This window comes from Trachurus trachurus (assembly GCF_905171665.1).
Source record: "Trachurus trachurus genome assembly, chromosome: 22".
Classification (NCBI taxonomy): Eukaryota; Metazoa; Chordata; class Actinopteri; order Carangiformes; family Carangidae; genus Trachurus; species Trachurus trachurus.
The window spans coordinates 16,804,490-16,824,253 of record NC_139907.1 but is presented as its reverse complement, the minus strand read 5'-3'; the positions used below and the strand labels follow the sequence as shown (position 1 = coordinate 16,824,253).

Genomic DNA, 19,764 nt, shown 5'->3' with positions numbered 1-19,764 from the left:
CTCTAGTACCATCTACATGACTGTGAGCTGTGGGGTAATTTCATAACTGTGCCCAGTTACGACCACCAACAATATTATGCAACTCTGCTCTTAAAAAACTACCCATAGCAGTCTGATTCTTTGCACTCTGGCCCACAGCATCCTCTTCTTAAAAAACAAAACACAAAACACAAAAACAGAAAAACACACCATCAGCCAACATGGTGCCAAAGGTGGAGTGGAGAAAATGAAGTTTAGGGGGGTATAAAAATAAATGGCTCATACATTTCTTATACACGTCTTTGTTGTGGAGCATTAGCAGTAAATGCCAGGTTGCATCAGTATTGTTGATCTCAGCCTACTTTGGGACATTGGGCCACAGAGTGTTCTAGCAGGCACACAGTACATCAAACATGGGCATGGCAATGTTTTCAGTCGGTAGGCGTCTTGCACTCTCTCTCTCTCCACTTGACTTCAACTCGGTCCACTATCCGCGTCATCCTTCACGGACTCGCCTCCACGCATCGTGGGCTTATAGTAGCTACTTTCTGCCTGGTCCACTATATTATATGAGATAAAGAATAAAGCGCAAACAGAAACAAACCAAAGCCCCGGCTGAGATCGTTCCCCGACGCCTTCACCATCATCACCACATCCCCTTCGCCCCTTGTGTGTGTATGTTTTTGGAGGAGGAGGAGGAGGAGGAGGAGGGAGGAGGAGTGAAGAGGAGGATGGAGGTGGGGGGACTTTTAGAGAAGCGGAGGGTGAATTTGTTTGAGCACACGCTGTCAGGATGAGCTGATGTGAGCGCTGCATCAAGTGCGCGGTTGGTGATGCTCCCGTGTAAAACAGCCCGCTGTATTTTGGCACAGAGGGGGAGGCATCAGTTTAACCCTCGGCTCTTGCCCCCCGGACTCGCCCATACAGTAAATCCAGCCTAGATTGAACTTGTAGGAGACGTGTGTGTGTGTGTGTGTGATCCTGTTGTGAGGAATCCTATATAGCTACCGCACGATATTCCTGAGGATCTCCCTCTCCCTCTCTCTCTTTCTCCCTCCCTCTCTCTTTCTCTCTCTCCCCCTCCCTCTCCTCTCTCTCTCTATCTCTCTCGCTCTCTCACCCCCTCTCTCTCTCTGTTCGTTTTTTCTTTTTTCTTGTTCTTTTTTTTTCTCCTTCAACTTCGATGGCTTGAGTGGCCCATTTTGCACTCATGCTCGCAGCCGAGGAGGGATGTAAGGTACGGGCCATCTACCGCCCTCACATTGCACGGAGAGTAATAGCGGCGTGATTCAGGTCGCTATCTGAGTGCCAGTAAGAAAAAAGAAAACTACTTTCGAGATGTGAATTATCGAGATTTGCTGCTCACCTCACCGGCTCGCCTGTCCTATGCTATCGACAACGGGATCTCAAGAGGAAAATGATTGTGGCATAAACTATTTCTGGAGACGCCTGTCACAGATATCGCCGCTGAACTGGACAGGGTGGATGGTTATTTCCCAAACACTTGAAGCCTATGTATACTGCATTCATTTGTTGGAAACGCTGCCTAGTATCTTCGAGAACAGCGCAAGAGGAATGCTGGTCCAAGATCTAATGCCATTTACTTTAAGTTTTTGGCCTTTTTTCTTCGGTCATTGCCTTCTCTCACTGTTTTTACTCTCATGCCAGGTAAGGATCATGTCCAGGCGCGCCACTTGTCTGTTTACGCATGAGAAGAGGTTGCACTAATGTAGCAGGAGTTTGATTTAGCCGACTGATGAACTGTGGAGCTGATTTTTTCCTTCTTCTTTTTTTCTTTTGCAAGTTAACTTATGTGCACATTAAACTGCTGTAATGTAATATGCTTTGCTTATGTGCATAGACCAGATGTTGAGATCACCAGACCAGGGCGACACATGTTAGGAGATACTGACAGACGTGCATATGTAGAGTTTTGAGCCAGGCAAGAGGAATAAGTACTCTCATCCACACACACACAGAGAGACACTCAGCTCTCTTGTGATGGGAACATGGAGTAGCCAACTGTGTTTTTATGATAACAATATTCAGTTATCCCACCAGGATCCCTGCAGCAGGCATATGTTAGTGATGAGTATTCTAACCTCTGCCCCGTGCTGCTGCCTACAGATAGTGGTGAGATGTTGTTCACACGCACACAGTGTTGCCAGGGTTCATGTGTAATGTGATCTGCTTGAGTTTCCAAGTCCACCCACGCACACTCCTCGGGGCAGCCTGCTGCCCACTCTGTTGGTGGGTGGTTTCTTACAGGGAGCAGGCTGCAGCCATAGACGTGATACTATTCTGCATGTACTACATACACACAGCAGCTCCGGTGACAACAACACTGGAGCCGTGATATGAAAAGAAAGCTGAGAGGATGCCCACGGTGCTACTAACTAAGAGGCTGCTGAGTGTTCAAGAGTCTCCATTTGTGCAGCACCGTGTTGTGCTGATGGTACTTCTGAGTAATGCGCTGAAGGACAGAGGCTCAGTCAGTTTCAATGTGTCTCTTTCTCTCTCTCTCCTTCACCATAAGGGAGAACTCCAGAGGTCATGCTCACGGACTGTGGCGGAGAAAGTTAGTGAACAGTGCCAGCTGGCATGCCACTGTAGAAGATACCCCCCGTTTCCTCCTCCGCCGCCTCCGCCGCCTCCCCCGCGGCTACTGGGCACCACAGGTAATGACTCCCAGCTCACACTCCCAGGTTTCACACCTGTTTCGCTCCAAGTCTGTCTGTCTCACTCTGTCTGCTCTCGCCCCACAGTTGGATGTCATGCCTAGTAGCCCAGACGCAGGTCTCTCGAGCAACTGGCTAGTCTGAAGAAACTGTTTTGACGTGAAGTGTTTCCTTTTATGCACAGGAGGAGAAAGCGTACCATCAACCCCCTGAGAGTTAGTGTGTGAGCGAGTGAGTGGCCCGTGCATGGGTGCAGTTTTGCACGTGTGCATCTGTGCATGTGATAGAGCCAGCAGGATGTTGACAGCTGAACACAGGACTAATTTATGCCGGGTCTGACCTTGGGGAGTACCCAGCTGCCTGTGAAATCCGTGCCTGCTGGGCTGCCAAGCTCAATGGCTCAGTGGTAGGGTTTCCCCCGGAGGACCCCTGATTAAAACACAGATGAGTTAATTAAATTAGCTTTAATTTGTTAGAGATAAGGGGCTAATGAAGCAACCCAGTGGTTCCAGCTTGTTTTTGAAGTTGAGCTGCCGGCAATAAGGGTGTGTGTTGGGTGTGTGTGTGGTAGTCCTTGTATACCACAAGCGCGTGGATCTGTGGATCCAGTGCCTGTTGCGGCAGTTTTCCCCTGACACTCCCTCTTTCGTCCAACTCTGAGATGGTAAATCCCCTGACAGATAGGCAAACATATTTCACCAGCCTGCTTGCTGAAAGTTGATATGATTTGTATGTCGTCTCAAGCACCTTAATGAACAGTGCACTGAAATATGGGACAGGCGTTGCTGATGATGCAGCCATTCTGAGCTATTACTTTGACTCTTAAGAATCACTCACCCTGAGCCCTTAATATTATGAGTAGGGAAGAGTACTTAATCATCAAAGTCTCAGCAGACAGCAGACGAAAGGTTTTTAATCAATCAGTTCCAATGATTTCCTTTTCTGTTTGGTCAATTTACAGGGACCTCCTTTTTCCCCTCACTCGCCATACGAGCTAACTATGAATCCAGAGTTATAGACCCTTCTGTGATTGTTGTCAAGGTCACTGCATAAATGCTGCCAGGACCATCTGACTGTAAACTAAGGTGGGGAGGCGGCGAGGGGGGTCGGATGTCCAATTACGGCCAATGCATGAGTGCAACTGAGCTCACAAGGGTTCAGTGCCTCCACAACACCAGTATGTCATGATAAATGTTATAACCAGGCCAGTTATTATTCCTCTTTAACTCTACACAGAACTGTTTGCAGAGGGTGGAGTCACCATGAATAATTCACTTAAAGGGAGTTTTTTCCCCCCAGTTTTCAATTTAATCTATATCGGCACATAATTATCTTGATTCTGCTTTGGTAGCCCAATTTGCAAATTGGGTAAAGCTGAAATTTTGCTTTAAACTGAAGTCTTTAAAAATGCAATGAATATGCATGTCTAAAAAACTGGGACAATGGCTGAGATTGTATCTATCTGCTGAAAGTCTGAAAAAAATAGAGAAATTGGCACTGAAAGTAAGCGTCTGTGTGCTAAAAATGGTTTCCGAAGTCCCTTCAAAGGAGTGTGCTTTATCACAATGAAGTAGATCCTAACCACTGACTGAATTAAATCCCACTGCCTTTGACAAAACGCAGGATTAAAATGGAAGTTTGGCTGAGGGGAGCTTTTAAGTGACTTATGATGTGGTGTGCTGCACCGCGAGGAGCCGTGCCTTGTTATTTGTCCTGTAAAAATGTGCTGTGTTGGAAAATAGACTAAAGCATTACTAAGGACTATGTGTTGCTATGGTGTAAACCCTTTCTCTCATTCATAACAAAAATAACACCACATTCAGGAGTCTGGAGTTCGCTATTGCATAAACAGGGCAGTGTATTTCCCCAGGAGCATGACACTGGAACAAACCCGCATTCATAGATAGGTAGAATGATGTTCACATGACTAAACTGATTTATAGACGCAGGAGAGCGTCAAACACTGCAGAAAGAGAAGAGACAAGTTCTGCATTACAGCCACGAAGTTGCTGATGCACATAATGTTATATTCCTGGTGAGTGGTCTTGCCCCACAGATCTAATGTGGAAAGAGCAGGAGGTTCCTGCAACAGTAATTGGTGTGAACAAGAGTGCTGGTGTAAGGAAGGCTGACGGGACCTTAAATGATTCATGGTGTCGGGTTGGATATCTTTGAACGTTGAACCTTAGACCTACAGAACAGGCGAGGACACTGCTAGGCTACTTAGGGAAGAGAGTCACCTCCACGCTGCTCTGTTATTGTGTTGTATAATGCACTCGCTGAGGATCTAAAGACAAAACCAAAGTCAGTGCTGTGTGTTTGGATGTTGTGCTGATTTTTCTGATTTATCGAGTTAAATACATTCTGCTCATTTTCTACTTCTGTATCCAAATCTCTCTCTCTCTCCTCCTGCCGCCTCCTTTCTCTCTTTCTAAGTGGCAGAGCCCATGGTGCCCTTGTTGAGGCCCTGGTGGATGGAGATGGACATTATAGTGCTTGGAACAGTGGGCTGTGCCTCAGTGGTCTTCCTCCTCTCAGCCATCATCATCTGCTACAAGGCCATCAAGAGGTTGGATTTCTCTTTTTTTCTTGTAGTATATCAGTTAGAGCTCACTCCCACACAGCTCTGAAATATTATAAAGCAATGACAAATGGGAAATAGGAACTATCAGAGGCAGATTACTCATAATATCTTGTGTAATATCGCCCATGGGAGACTGGGCTACCTCCCCTGGCTTCATGTTAGAGTGGCCCAGGAGGCTGCGATGACCCCGTCATCAACCTGCTGGGTCACACTCAGGTCAGAGGTTAGATAATGGAATAGGTTGTAAATGTCACAGAGGAAGATCCACAGCAGTGAGTAACGCACCCTATATTCTAAATTAATTTATTGAGGCGCATAATGACCTGTGTTCACAATACAGCTGATTTTAATTTGCATAAGTGTCTAAAGCTTCCTAGAGTGGCAGCTGGATTTACAATCACGAAAGGCCGATGCGAGCGGAGGAATCCCAAGACACTGCTGTTGCAGCGGGAACTGTTTTCCCCCCATTTGGCTTATTAGAGAAAAGGCTGCGTGAGGTTTTAGCCTGCAGCACAACCCAGACCCAATTCTCTGTGTGACATTCAGCCAGCACCGTGTCACACATGCACTCTGACATCCACGTTAATGTTCCCAGACATTTAACATACACACGCACACACACGTCCACAGTGTGTAAAAGCCTGGCACATGCACAGAGAGAGGCATGCAGAGGATACTGGTGTGCACCCATCCATATACACACAAGATCTTAACATATATACATACATCATCTTGGCATATTTACACACCCCATAAAATATGGCATAAACATTGACTGTCACACATTCATGTGAGAACAGCCACAGATGTGTGTGCTCAATTAGGGAGCTCCTTCTATGTTTTATTTATGTGTTTTTTTAAATAGATTTTGTGTCATACCTTATTATATTTATGGGACTATATTAAGCCTGCATGCCAGATATGGCTTTCCTCAGCAGAACTCTATTTCTCCTTTCTTTAAACAACAAATAGGCAAAGTCAGGCAGCGGAAGTAATGGGTAGTTGGCTCAGGAATTCATTATGGCAATTCTCCAGCCCCCTGTGTAGCCAAGGGGCACCTTTTTTAATGCAGCAGTGGTAGGAAAGTGTTGTTGCAATACGGGCTGTAGCCCCAAACCCAAGTCATTATTTATGAATTAATTTGCGCAGTCATTCAGTCACAGGCCACATCTTTTATACATGCAAGCGGGTCGTGTCCTGAAGCTCTGTGGGCTCTAGACTGCAGACTTTGTGCCACGCCAAGCTGCCCTCCACTCTGAATGAGGAGGGGAAAATACACAGGTCCAGCCAGACTGGCCTCATTACGCATTCATTATTCACCAGCCAATGGGAGAGGAGCAATCCAGGGAAAAATGTGATTCCTTAAACATTTGTCATGGATCCTCTAATCATCCATCGTTCCTGAGAGGAAGGGAGAGGAAACAACTCAGCGAAAAGGACAGATAAAATGTTGTCTACCAAAGCAAGCAAAGGCAGTAATTGAGCGTCTTAGTCAATAACAATGTGAGAGAGGGTTTGTCAGTGAGAAAAACACAGCCAGATATATATAGCCCTTCCAGCCCCTCAGTGCTGCGGGCTTTCCCAATGAAAATCAGCTGGCCGAGGGCCAGGGCCTGAGCACCATAGACAGCACTGGAGCTAGCTCTGCAGGTCCCAGCCCTCCTGGCCTTTTGTTATTTTTTATAATCTTTGTCTGCCAGTCATCTGTCAGAAGCAAAAGGGGGCTGCGAAGAAAAAACACTTCCATACAATTCTATTCAGAGTCCACAGCACCAGGGAGGCTGGTGTGTGCAAGCTTAGAGAAGAGGATTCAGACACATGCTGCGTTTCAGTGTTGCTGTGCCATCCGAAAGCAAAAGACATGATGCTGCAGTCCAGGCTGTCAGCCATCCAAGAAGCCAAAACAAACAAAACTCAAACCAACTGACTAATGAAGCTAGACGCTTTTCCCAATCACCTCCCGCTCTGGGAGGCTTGTCGAAAGACGGATAATACATCACAGCCAGTTCTATCCAAGGGCAATACACTGTCTCCAAAAAACTCAACTACAGATACAATAAAAGGCACATGCTGGAGAAATGGTTTAAAATCCAATATTTGCTGATATATTATTAATCTCCTCTGTTTAATTTTCAGAATTACTGTACCGACACCATCAACCAGACATATTTTTACAGTCTGTTTTTTAATACTTTTTCTTTGAACCATAGCATGTTACTCTAATTTCCAGATGGCTGGAGTGATTGTAAACAGCTCAACACATGTCCCAATTTCACCATGATCCATTCCCCAAACTTCAAACAGGAATGTGCGCTGTGATTGCACAGCTTTGATATGAAATATTCATCTAACCTGTGAAGTGTTGTGTTGCCACCTGCCATGTGTCAACAGCATGGCATCTATTATTGAACGCCTGCGTAGAGGTCGGTTTGAGGCCCAAGGGCTCTGCCCTGTATGGTGGCCCCAAGCGACATGGTCAGTCTGACTGGAGACTACACCCTGGGAGAAATACACATGGCCGTAGATCACTATACCATAACAAGAAACGCTGACCTGTCAAAACTATTCAAAATTAAAACCATTAGTGAGCTGCAGAGTCGTTGCGTAATGTGAAACGAATATAGCCCTGACCAACCCTCTGTTCTGAGTAGAAGAATTCCCAGACTGGCCATAAACAATGCCATCTGTCCCTCAGAGAAAACTTTGGTATATCCCAGCTCCCACTGCTGCAGCTGCATCAGCCAATCACCCCCCTGCAGCAGAATGTGTTTCCACCCTGGGGCTGGACAGTTTCCCTTCTCAGGCTTTCCCCAGGTCCCACCGGGACACAGAAAGCTGCATCTGTCCTACATGGGCAGCCTGTATCCCTGGAGTCCTGAGCTGTATGACCCCTTCCAGCTGACAGTCCCCCAGGGAAGCTTAGTCATAGATTCGTGTTTTTGTTTATAACTTCTTTTTTTTCTAGGGCCATGACCTTTCGTTACCTCCAACAACCCCTATAAACAAGATACATAATCTAAAGTGCCTGGCATGTTACTCATACATGACAATCCATAATATTAACACATATATTAAAATCAAGAGACTACTTAAAGGTCCAGTGTGTAATAATTGTCAAGGTTTATTGGCAAAATCTAAATATACTACCCATGAATATATTTGTCTAAGTGTATAATCTGAACGCTGGATGTCACAGTTTCAGCTCTGTTTTAAACACTGGACCTTTAAAGACAAAGACAGCTCAATGTATTGCATCAAGCCTCAGTTAAAAGTGGTATTAATATTGATATAACTTAATAGAATAGAATAATTGGAATAGAATAGAAAGTAATTGAGAGGTCCATCCTCCCCCTTCGGTGTCATTAAAAGAGAAGTACAAAAAGAAAACAAAAACACACAGGTTAAAAAGCACACCATATAAAATAATAAGTTAAAGTTCATGTAACTTTTCTATCTATTTTTAAGAGTCTACAATCATGCTGGCAGTTGTTGCAAGGCTGTCCTTGGTAACATGCTAACATGCTCACAATAACATGTTAACATGCTGATACTAAATAGGTGTAATATTTACCATGTTCATTATCTTGAGTTAGTTACAGTATGCTAACAGTAACCAGTTAGCAAACACAAAGTTAATCCACGGTTTTGTGTGTACTTAAAGCAGAGTCTTGGAGACTTAAATGTCAACTTGATGATAACGCTCAATGAGTCAAGGGATGACCAGATTTATTACAGTTCATCCCGAGGGAGACGTTAGATGTCTGCTCAAAGTTTTATGACAATCCACCCAATAGTTGTTGAGGCATTTCAGTCAAAATCACAGATGTGCACTTAGTGGTGCTCGTGGAAAAGTCAGGGGACCATCAAAGTCTGTGGGATTTGTCCTCTAGGGAACACGAATGTCTGTATAAAACGGGAAGCCATGTAATAGCTGTTATATAATATATTTTAGTCTGTGGACCAAAGTGGTTGGCTGATCGACAGACTGGAACTGCCACTCGTAGAGGGAGAGTCCTGTCAAAGCAGGCAGAGTAGACATACCTGGGGTGTTTATTATTTAGACCCCACTGTGATTGAGGCCAGACCATTTCAAGATGGGTAAACATCCCGAGAGTGACTTTGGTGACAGACGAATGCCGTGCTGTGTATCTTCAACTGAAAAAGTGGATGGAGTCAAGCTGAGCGGGATTTCTGAGGAGCTCTGATGAACACAAGAGGTGGAGGGACAGAGGTGACGCACGGCCCTGAAATGACAGCTGAGACAGGAGCAGCTTTAAAACCTGACAGCAACAAGATGGTTGTTTCACAGGTGTGGCAAAATGAGACTGACTAAATGTGTGTGGGATCAAGCAAAAATAAGAAGGGGAAAAAAAAGGCGAGCTGACAAATTGAGCTGACAGCACAGGAACGATGAATAAATAGAGGGCATGTGTGCATGAAAAAGCCCTGATTGAACATTTAGCAGGCTGACACACCAACAAGAAATCACGCTGTTAATATCTCTGTCTGATGAAATTTGGAAACGCTACACCAGCTTCTTATTCCTTTTCACTCTCAAATTGATTATGATTATGTGTAAATACATGTGGTAGCACAACAACATAAACTGTGATGTAAACTTACAATTACAACTTAATCACAATGTTCGGGTGAAACACTCACTGCTCCCTATGTAGTCCACTTTAAAGGGAACTTCACATTTTATAGTACTGTCTGAATGTATAGCGAGAATTGAATTAAGTGTTGGAACAACCTAAAACAAGCATTGTACAACATGTTTTACACTCACACTGAAAGACAAAAAAATGTTTGGAGAAAATAAGTAGTGTCTGAAAGTATTTTTGCATTGAACTCCCTTGTTAATGAGAGGGGGATTTTGGACACAGCCCTTGTTTAAGATTTCAGATCAGATTAACGTTGAGGTTTGAGTCCATTGACGAAATAATAGAAACACCATCAAATCATAACAAAGAGCATGATGCAGTATTGCACAAATACACTAGACAAAGCTGTGTGTGAGCTAAACGCAGGTGGTGACTAAGAGATAATGTGATATGCTAAAATAGTGTTAGGTAACAGAAGATAAGTCAGTTACCTAACACAGGTGGCAGCAACACCTGATATTCTCTATCTTAAAAAAGTTTTTTAGCATCACTTCTCTCACTCAGTCTTAACCAACTCAAACATAACAAACCTCAAAATAAATGTAGTTTTTCCTTACAGAGCTGTTATATTGGATTGCATCATGTCAGTGACAAACGAGCTCATTTCGCCCTGTAAGGATTCCCTCTCTGCACAATGTCAGAGAAATCAAAACGATTTGTGCTGGACTGGACTGAGAATGACTGTTCGTCAAAGTTGGGCCGGTCAGCCGGGGCTTTCAGTGGGGAGAAGAGGCGACAGCGAGCTAAGATGTCGCTCAAGGGTCCTCTGGGCCAGTGAAGGCACTGTACAGCGTTGAGTGGGACAATGACTGTACTAACTGTATTCAGATCTGTCTCTGAGTTACATAAGCCCGAGCAGGGGAGAGCAGCTGAGGGGGTCGGTGCAGAAGCCACAGTACACTGGACAAATATAATAACCACAAAGGCACCGAGGAGTGCATGAAAAGGGCGGCATTGAATGATACTGCTCTTCACAGGCCAGCAGCAGCAGCAAGGGGATCATGTGTTGCAGCTTTATTTTGCACCAGAACGTACTCACAGAGAGGACAAGGTATTACAGCGCAACCAGTGTGGAGAGGGAATATCACAAGAGGTTATGTATCGATGTTATTCCCAAGTTGTTTTGACAGCCACACACATACTCATTACTTAGCAGGGAGATTGCATCTACCAGTCAGAGTAGGTAATTGCCTTATCCCCTGTGTTGCAATGCATCCTTCTCTCCTGTCTCCTTCCAAAAGTGACCTTTGAACATTGAGCTTATTAGAAAGGATCGCTGAGACCAGCGCATCCACCTAGAGCAGCTAGGGAAATCAAATCAGCCTAAAGGTTAACAGTCTAGAAACTCTGTTTAATGACATGGCCTTTAGCTGAGGGCGAATGCAACGTCAAATCTCTCCTGACAAAGAAGTTATCCTCACTTTGAAAATGTTTATTCGCAGGAAACCACTACGAAAAGAAGAGAACGGGACGAGTCGTGGGGAATACGCCATGAGCATCCGCAACAAGAAGGCCATGGGTACGAACAACACTGTGGTATAGACTGTCTCCTGGGAGACGCAGGAAGCGACATCACCGTTAACGTCTCTCACCTTTCCTCCCAAATACGACGATCCCCTCTCACCCAGAATGCAACAGGGTTTTTTTTTCGAGCCCCCGAGGTTTTCAAATAGGTAAACCCTTCCCTCTTTGCTTGGCATGTTGCCCAGACTGAAGACACCATTCAGCTGAAGATGTGCTGTTAAAGATGGAAGGAGAGAGAGAGAGAGAGAAAGAAATCAAGGCAGAAAGGACAAAAAGAAAAGATCCACAAACCCCCGTGGTGTCAAAAGTGGCGCAGCAGGATGAACATTATGCTCTTGGTAACAGCAAGTGTTGCTGACAGGCTGGTTGGCTGCTGGCTGGAGAGGGACTGTCTGCCAGTCTGCCGCAGATCCAGACCTCACGCACTGTTGACATCTGCAATGGAACAAGACAATACGGCAGCCCTGCAGTCCCATGGGCGGCCAGACAGGACGCCCCCCCCTCCACTCCCCCCACCCACCCCCCTTCACACTCAATAGATAACGTGCATGCAGTTTTTACAGAGAATGCAACATTTTTTATATTCCAATCCTCACATGGTCCATCTTTTGTTCTCCATTTTTGAGACGGATGCTTTGTGCGAGGCATGATGTTACTGTCGGTCCTGGCTCTGAGAAGTGGATTCATCTGACTATGCAATTTAAAGAAATCCATATTTGAGGGGGAAAAAAGAGGAGCAAACGATATCAACATGGGACGTTTTGGTTATCTCACCATGCCAAAAATGCCACTGAAGACTTAGGCTCAATGTAATATACTTCAGTCATTCATCTATTGATTTATTTGCTCTATTTATTTACTTCTCTACCTTTTGAATTTATTTTTCTACTTAAAAGAAAAAGAAACTGTCTTGTAAGTTACTCACATCTTGAAAAATCTTGAACATCTTGATGAATCCATTTTATTTCTTGATAGCTCTGTTTTTTAAGTGAATAATTTATAGACCATATAATTCATTTGTGATGCTCCAATGCTTTAAGCCTGCTGTCAGTTTGTTGAGACACTGATGCAGAAAACGCACTTGCTCTGCAAAGAGTTTTGGTATCAGTTGTTTTGTCTCCGGGTGTTTGATATGCTTCTCTCCGTTTCCCTGAGACTTCAGCTAAAAAAGTAAGGGGTCTCTATGATGTGCTATGTGAATGTGTGTTTTCCAAACATCATTTCTGTGCTGCATCATAATGCCACACCCCATTTTTGATTTGTTAACTCCACACAAGCCCCTCCCCTGTCAACAAGTTAAATGTGCTATCGCAGGTCATCTGGTGAAATCTTGTTGCATCGGAGTCTTGGGGGTCAGCTCGATGCCTTCAGCTGTGTTGCGAGGATTGGATTTGACAATCTTCATTTTTTCCCCCTATCTGTCAAGAGGGCTTAGCCCATCGCTATAGAAACGGGGGACATGAGCCCAGGGCTGACCTTGTGACTGGTGAGAGACAGGAGACTTAGCCAATAGCCAGAGATCAGGTTGCACACACAGAGGATGGCCTCGGCTGGGATGTGTGTGACTCAGTGCTGTCACGGGCATCCTCCACATCCCCGCTGGAAAAACACAACTAAGCTGAACTGGAGCATCACTCAACGCTGCTCTGCTTTTTTTTCTATTTTATTTTTTACATTAAATCTGTGTGTATGTATGTGTGTGTGTATGACTGTGTGCGTGTGTGTGTCTCTGTCTGTCTGTGTGTCTGTGTGTCTGTGAGTGTGCATGCAGATGAGTGTACTCAGTGAGAGTGGGCTGTACTCTGTGGCTGTCGGTTAAGTATAGATATTGGCTAAACTGTGGAAAATTTGGAAAAACACATGCTTGCATCTAAACATGCACAGGTATTAGCTAACAGTATACCCCACCATGTACCTATATGAGAGAAATGATGGATGCATGAATGTAAATATTGATATTTAAATATCTGCCTTCTGGACTGTTAATTCATGTACAGTGTAACAGAACATATGTTTATACATAGTAAAAACTTAAACAATGTGCTACCATTTAGAATAATGTCAATGTTGTCATGTTGATGGAGCAAGCCATTAATGTATATATGGCAATCAATAGTACATACACAATTTATGCATTATACCAAACAGATAGAAAGATGTGCATAAGTTGATTTCATTGCTGAGTTTTTCAGTTGTAAATAAAACTGTACATAATAACGGAGCCACAGTCTATTGTGTTTGAGGAGATGTAACTGTGTACGCACATATACATCTGTTGTCGTGTGAGAGAGCAGACAAGCTGGCCCATATGTGACGAAGGTGATAAAAGTGAGACTGTTATATTTAGCCTGTGCCCATCCTGTCTGTGCTGCGCTGCGCTGTGTGTTGTGTTGTGCGCCGTTCATGTCTTGGGCAGAGCCGGGCTGGCCGTGTCTCCTGGGCCCCCCGCAGTGGAGGACATGTTCTCAGTCTGTCTCACACAGTGCATCTTTAATGAACTGCGATTATCAAGCGTATTCCACTCCATGGGGCTTAATGATGCAAACAACACAACTTATAGGTCACATATTGTGCTAGCTCTGGGCTCCATCAGTAATAATGTCACAAAGAGGCACGCTTTGTGAGAGTGTGAGAGAGGCTTTCTGCAACGAAAGCAAGAACACAAGTTGCTGTAACAGAATTAGGATTTTAAAGGGTAGTGCAAATAAACAAATCGATCAAAACACCTCTGTGGAAAAAAACATTACATTCATTAAATCGCATAGACGTTAAATCAAATCGACATTTTCCCATTTCTAATTTAATTTGTACATTATACATTAACTGTAGCCAATGATGTGAAACAAACAAGGGGGACAAACCTGTAATATACAAGCTGATGCAGAAGAGCACTGAAGAGGAATGTCAGTGAATTATAATGCGAATGAGAGACCATAGACTACTTTGCCTTCCCACTTGATGGTAATGCCAATGGACACTCTGAGCAATTTAAACATTCATGCATTGTCCAGCCAGGGCGCCGAGGATTTCACTGTAATAAAAGCAAAGTGACAGCACTAGGCGGGGGGGACCAGGGATTGTCACTGTCTCAACAAGCTTTACAAGCCTCTCACAAGGTATTCCCATAGAGCCGAGAGGACGCTGCTGATACACAGATTCTATCCAGTTTTGGTTGAACAAAAGTAAAGTCGCTCTCTCAAACCAGCTCTCTAATGATGTAATGTCACCAATTCACACACCTGGTGCTGGTGTGTGACTGTGTATATACACATGGACTGGACGTCTGTCTGTGTGTATGAGAGTCCTTTCAAAGCTGACCTTCACAATCTTCGAGGACCCACACACACCCTCTCTCTGGCTGAGAGGCCTTTGGTCAGTGTTAATTACCCTCAGTACCTCCAGCTGCCTGCTCATCAGGTCAGCGCTCTCCCATATGGTCCTCCAGGAGGCAGCAGGCAGGCAGGCAGGGGCGGGGAAAGTGCTGGATACCTGTGGGACACTGATTACATAAGCTGCTGCTAATGAGAGAGGTTCTTTGGAAAAGGGCTGCGAGTTCAAACGATCACAACGGTGGCAGTGGCTGACAGATGCAACCCCAGAGCAAGGGGGACTTGATTAAACACACACACATATACACACACAAACACACACATACACACCTATGCACACGCAGGGACACATGCACATACACACCTGCATCCAGCATCGCTTTAATACACACTCACGCACGCACACACACAGGCACACAGCAGGAGAGGGGCTCTTTGATGAGCTAAGACTAGAGGTTGATGAGAAGGGGCACTGCAGCCTGATTCAGCTGGCTTGGGGTCACCGGGGAGTGTGTATGCGTTTGTTTGTTTGTGTGTGTGAGTGTGTGTAACTGTGTACTGTATGTGTGTGTTTATTAGTCATATTGTGAGATATCGTTATACTGGTGACTCATTTGGCCCACACCTCTCAGCTTTGGTCTCCGTCTTATACATGCATTGACTAAAGGGCATTTTTTAGAAGAAGAAAAAAAACATATATGCTGATGAAATTTGGCTTATTTTTGTCCAATAAACCAATTTCTTCTTGCAGAATACATTTATATCATCAGATTGAATTCATCTTACAGCTTGATAATGAAATCCTTGCAGCAGTGAAGATCAAAACAAAGATTAATGTGCTGTTCGGCTTTCTAGCCCTGCTGTCATGTCATCTGTTATTCTCAGACAAGAGCTTCGTGGTAATGCGGTTAGACCTCACAACAATGCTTAATCACAACAAACCACATTAGGCCAAAGGTAATTGTGTTTGCTTGGTATATGCGTGGGCCAATCTGTTTCGTTGCTGCCAATGAGGTGGGATGGAGAAGAAGGGGTGGCTTTCCACTTTGGGGTGGGAAGGGGAAGGTAGGGGGGGGGGGGGGGGGGTGCACAACCGAAATAGTCTTGTTTACCTCCAATGTCTGGCTCCACCTTATTGAGTTACAAAGCTGCTGCTGCAACTCAGATTGGCCTCTGATCGATTCGGGCTCTGATGGCGAGAGGCAGCATGACTGACAGTCTGACAAGGATCTCAGACGGGAGCTGGGTAATGCATGTCATGTTATTTTCCCGGAGACACCTGAGCTTCGGTTTCTCGTCCACATGAGTAAAGGGGGAGGAAAAAAAAAAAGGAAAAAAGAACTGATTTTATCACTCTCCGCCATCTGCATTATGGTAAACCGGACATTTGCCACGTCGCTCAGGACATCAAAGAGCAGTAAATGTCACATTTGAATTTTGAAGGGGTTGGCGATTCATGTGAAATGACAGTGGTCTCAACGTTTAGAAAAACTTGTACTTTTATTATCCAGCTTGCAACCAAGCAACTTAAAAAGTAAGAGAGTCTGAATGTCACAGAGTGATCATATCTAAGGTTCAACAAGGACCTGCTTTCAAACCCTCACTATTACTAACATGGGTCTATAGAAATTCTCTTAGTCATCCACTGACTCTTCATATCTGTTGAATACAACAGTTAGGCACCTGATACAATTATCCCACACAAGCCTACCATACCTTTAATTATCTTCTGTACTAGTATTTTAAAATAGCATAGATTTACTGTACATATTCAGATATAACTCTAAAGGTGCTGAATGATTCAGTCCAAATGAATCCCACACAGCATCCCTTTAAATAGAAGTCTTTCTTTGTTTTTTGTTTTTTTGGTTGGTGCGTTCAGCCCGGTGCAGGTTCATGCAGGTTGGAGGACACGCAGACGACCCCGATGTGACCTGAGAGCAGATCACATGGGGTAGAACTGCGAGGCGGCCTCCGATGACTGGATCTCCACCTGCGCCATCTTGAACTGGGTGCACTGCAGCCATTTGCGCAGCGCGAACGGAGGGGCTCCCGGCGCCTGGGCCTGCAGACACTGGTGGTTGACCCTGTTCTGGATCGCCTGGAGGCGCAGCTGCAGCCCGGCAGACAGATGCTAACAAAGGAAGCAAATCTTTAGTTTGAAATCAGTGAGAAAATGACAAGATACTTGCATGACAATAAACTGCATCAACAGTGGAAGAGAGCTCTTTAAAAGTCTTACCTTAAGGTTTGACTGGATCATCGGTAGCCACATAGGAATTAACTAAAGACAGGAATGAGTATGGATAAGTCAATTTAGATTTATTGTTAATGTGATTACATATTCATATGAGGAAAAAAATACTAGACTTATAGCAAACCTTGACAAATATGGTTGAGTTGCACTCCTGCAGGGCTTCCATCAGACTAATGACATGAAGACACACCATCTCTACCATCTGAGGGAAAAGGTCAAAATTCATATTCATACACACGTAATTCATTTGTGCTCATTTTCATATTCTGATATTTTAGCTGTACCGATAGCTTATCTAAATGCTTAGTGGAAAAGAACGAGGCAGAGCACTCACCACTTTATTGTGAGCCATGAGCTGCAGGATACTGGGTGTAACCCGACTCCAGAACTCAAGGCCGGTGAGGATGGCGCTGGAAGAAAACTCCGTCTGGTTCTGGTTCTGCAAGGACGGAGCAGCGGCCGCCTGTTCGCAATAAATGGTCCACAGCTGGGCGAACATGAAGGCGTGGAACAGAGAACACATGTGCAGCACCGACGTCTGGGGACATCAAGACCAAAACAGGAAAGGCCAGTGAAGAGATTATAGATCATATTAACACCTCTTAGGCGGGATCATTAGGAGGGATTTGTATCTGCCAGACCTTGGACTGTTCTGGGAAGCCGATGAGGATGACAATAAGATGATCTGCGATGTGGGAGCCAGCATCTAGAGGGATGGGCATGCAGGAGGTGGAGCCCTGGTGCAGGGCACAGTGTGTCAAGGAGCCCAAAAGAAGCCAGGACAGCTGTCGGATGTGGGACACGCACTCGATGAATTCTTTAGGCCTGCGAAGAAAATTCAGTTTTACAGATCATATCTCTCCTATCACATCAGATCACATTTATCAGGATTATTCTCCACTTTCATGGGCTGATTCATCTAAATTATTTCAGAAATATTCTCACTCATCTCTTGCTGTAAAGTGTCTAGCCATGGTTACTGTTTTGTTTTTTTATATGTGTACGCTGTTTGTATATGAGATGCACCAACACGCTCTCAACAGGAGTGTTATTTTTTTATTGCTTGTTTTTCTGAGTGATTCAAATGAAAACTGACCACAAAAAGGTCTGTGAATTATTCAGAGATCAAGGGACACGTCGTGTTATGCAAAGAGGTGGATCTGTTTTTATGTAACACCACAAGCCAAATTCCATCCAATCAGGTATCTCCAAACCCAAAACTACCTCTGACACGCAATACAGATAGAGATAAGTGAGAAAATGTGTTTGCCTGTGTGTAACTCTCTGTGCATGTGCCCTTTAAGTCATGGAAACATTACTAAACTTGTCTGTGGCTTTGTCATTCTTACCCTTGTTGCATGGTGGATGGAGGGTGATAAAGCCAGGGTAGATAACGGACGACAGCTTTGTTATCACGGTGATTGCCTTTGCTGATTTCCATGGCGGCGACTTGTGCCAAGCCCACTTTCAAGTTCCCCCCGAAAGTGTCCTCATGCAGCGGCTGACAACAAGCCTTCATATGGCTCTGAATAGTTGGAAGTACAGAGAAAGATAACACACACATGAACGTAAGGCTGAAAACACATATGTTCAGATACATACAGAATGCATGCATGTGTGGTGCTCACATCAAGACTTACTTTAAGTTTAGTTAGTGTGTGCATGTCTGCAATGAAGTCCAGGAGCTCACTTATGTACTGCCTCATGCACTCCATTGCCGCAGTTGTGCACTGTGGAGAGGAAAAACAGTTTATCCTTTAGGAGGAATCACACTGAGGTCTGTCTTTTATTTCCCGCTGTTTTACGAGGCTGATTTTAATACGATGCAAACACAAAGCAACTAAAAGTCTCACCCCCGGCAGCGTCAGGATCATGTGCTTCTGGATGATGGTGGATTCAGCAAGCCGTGTACCGATGTCTGCACAAACAAACTGACAAATTCAACGACACAGGTGTTAGCGCTGCATTTAGGAGAGAACACAGTGATGCATTAAGGTTTGTGTCAAGTTGAAATGTATAAAACAGCATGTGGTTTTTTTTTTTTTACCTGGACCAGCAGTAACAAGTTTGTGTCAGGCAGAGGAGACTTGAACTTGAGAGCCTGCAGAAGCTCCAACACCACAATGCGGGACATGTAGAACTTATCTCTCTCCTGGATGCGAGGAGATAGAGAGTGGAGTAAATGTACTGATGCAGCAAGACTGCCTTTTTCTATTATCACTCTCCCTTACTCATGCTGCGAGGAAGAGCATAAACTCTGTAGACTGAATAGAGGGGGAAGGACAGGCAGCGAGAGGGGAGGGAGGGGAGGCATGGAGACAGAGAATAGACGGAGAATAGTGAAGCTGAGGAGTAGATTTAGGCCAGTCCAGATCTCTCCTCCCAGAGTCCCAGGCAGCTCAGATGAGCCTGTCAGGCTGCCTTCTCCCTCCCTGAGGACAGGCTGCTCTCTTTGTTCATCCCTTCCACACAAAGCCCAGCTGCCTGTTTACAAACCACACTGTCATCTTCTGGCTTCCACTTTGCCTCTCTCTTTCTCTATCTATGCAGTCATGTTTGCTTATGTTGGGCGCAGACACAACGCCACAGAATGCAGAGCCGCTCCTGACGTTTCTCACTGTGTGGCTTTGCTAATGGGTATACCTGTATTCGGCAACTCGCGTAATTAAAAGTTAATGGAGCATGTCCATTCGGTAAATAGCAAATCATAGTCAGCGCTTAAGCTAGAGGGGCCCAGTCGCATTTGGCA

At 44.7% G+C, this 19,764-nt stretch overlaps 2 protein-coding genes across 2 annotated transcripts in view; one reads left to right on the top strand and one right to left on the bottom strand.

The window, feature by feature from the left end:
* Positions 1–1,261: 1,261 nt before the first annotated feature.
* prima1 (proline rich membrane anchor 1) lies at positions 1,262–11,447 on the top strand (the record flags this gene model as incomplete). The annotated part of the gene is made up of 4 exons (XM_083997546.1): positions 1,262–1,647; positions 2,516–2,657; positions 5,094–5,226; positions 11,348–11,447. The coding sequence occupies exons 1-4, from the start codon at positions 1,366–1,368 to the stop codon at positions 11,445–11,447; spliced, it is 657 nt and encodes a 218-aa protein (XP_083853672.1). The 5' UTR covers positions 1,262–1,365.
* A 5,256-nt stretch (positions 11,448–16,703) lies between these two features.
* The window catches only part of unc79 (unc-79 homolog, NALCN channel complex subunit), a gene marked incomplete at its 3' end in the record, with an annotated part of 64,145 nt that continues 61,084 nt past the window's right edge, over positions 16,704–19,764 (bottom strand). The window contains exons 43-51 of the mRNA XM_083998059.1: positions 19,063–19,167; positions 18,869–18,946; positions 18,656–18,745; positions 18,365–18,540; positions 17,657–17,840; positions 17,350–17,553; positions 17,140–17,217; positions 17,001–17,042; positions 16,704–16,892 (exon numbers count right to left, since the gene is read on the bottom strand). Of these exons, the coding sequence (XP_083854185.1) occupies positions 16,704–16,892; positions 17,001–17,042; positions 17,140–17,217; positions 17,350–17,553; positions 17,657–17,840; positions 18,365–18,540; positions 18,656–18,745; positions 18,869–18,946; positions 19,063–19,167 (1,146 nt within the window). The remainder of the gene's footprint in view (positions 16,893–17,000; positions 17,043–17,139; positions 17,218–17,349; positions 17,554–17,656; positions 17,841–18,364; positions 18,541–18,655; positions 18,746–18,868; positions 18,947–19,062; positions 19,168–19,764) is intronic.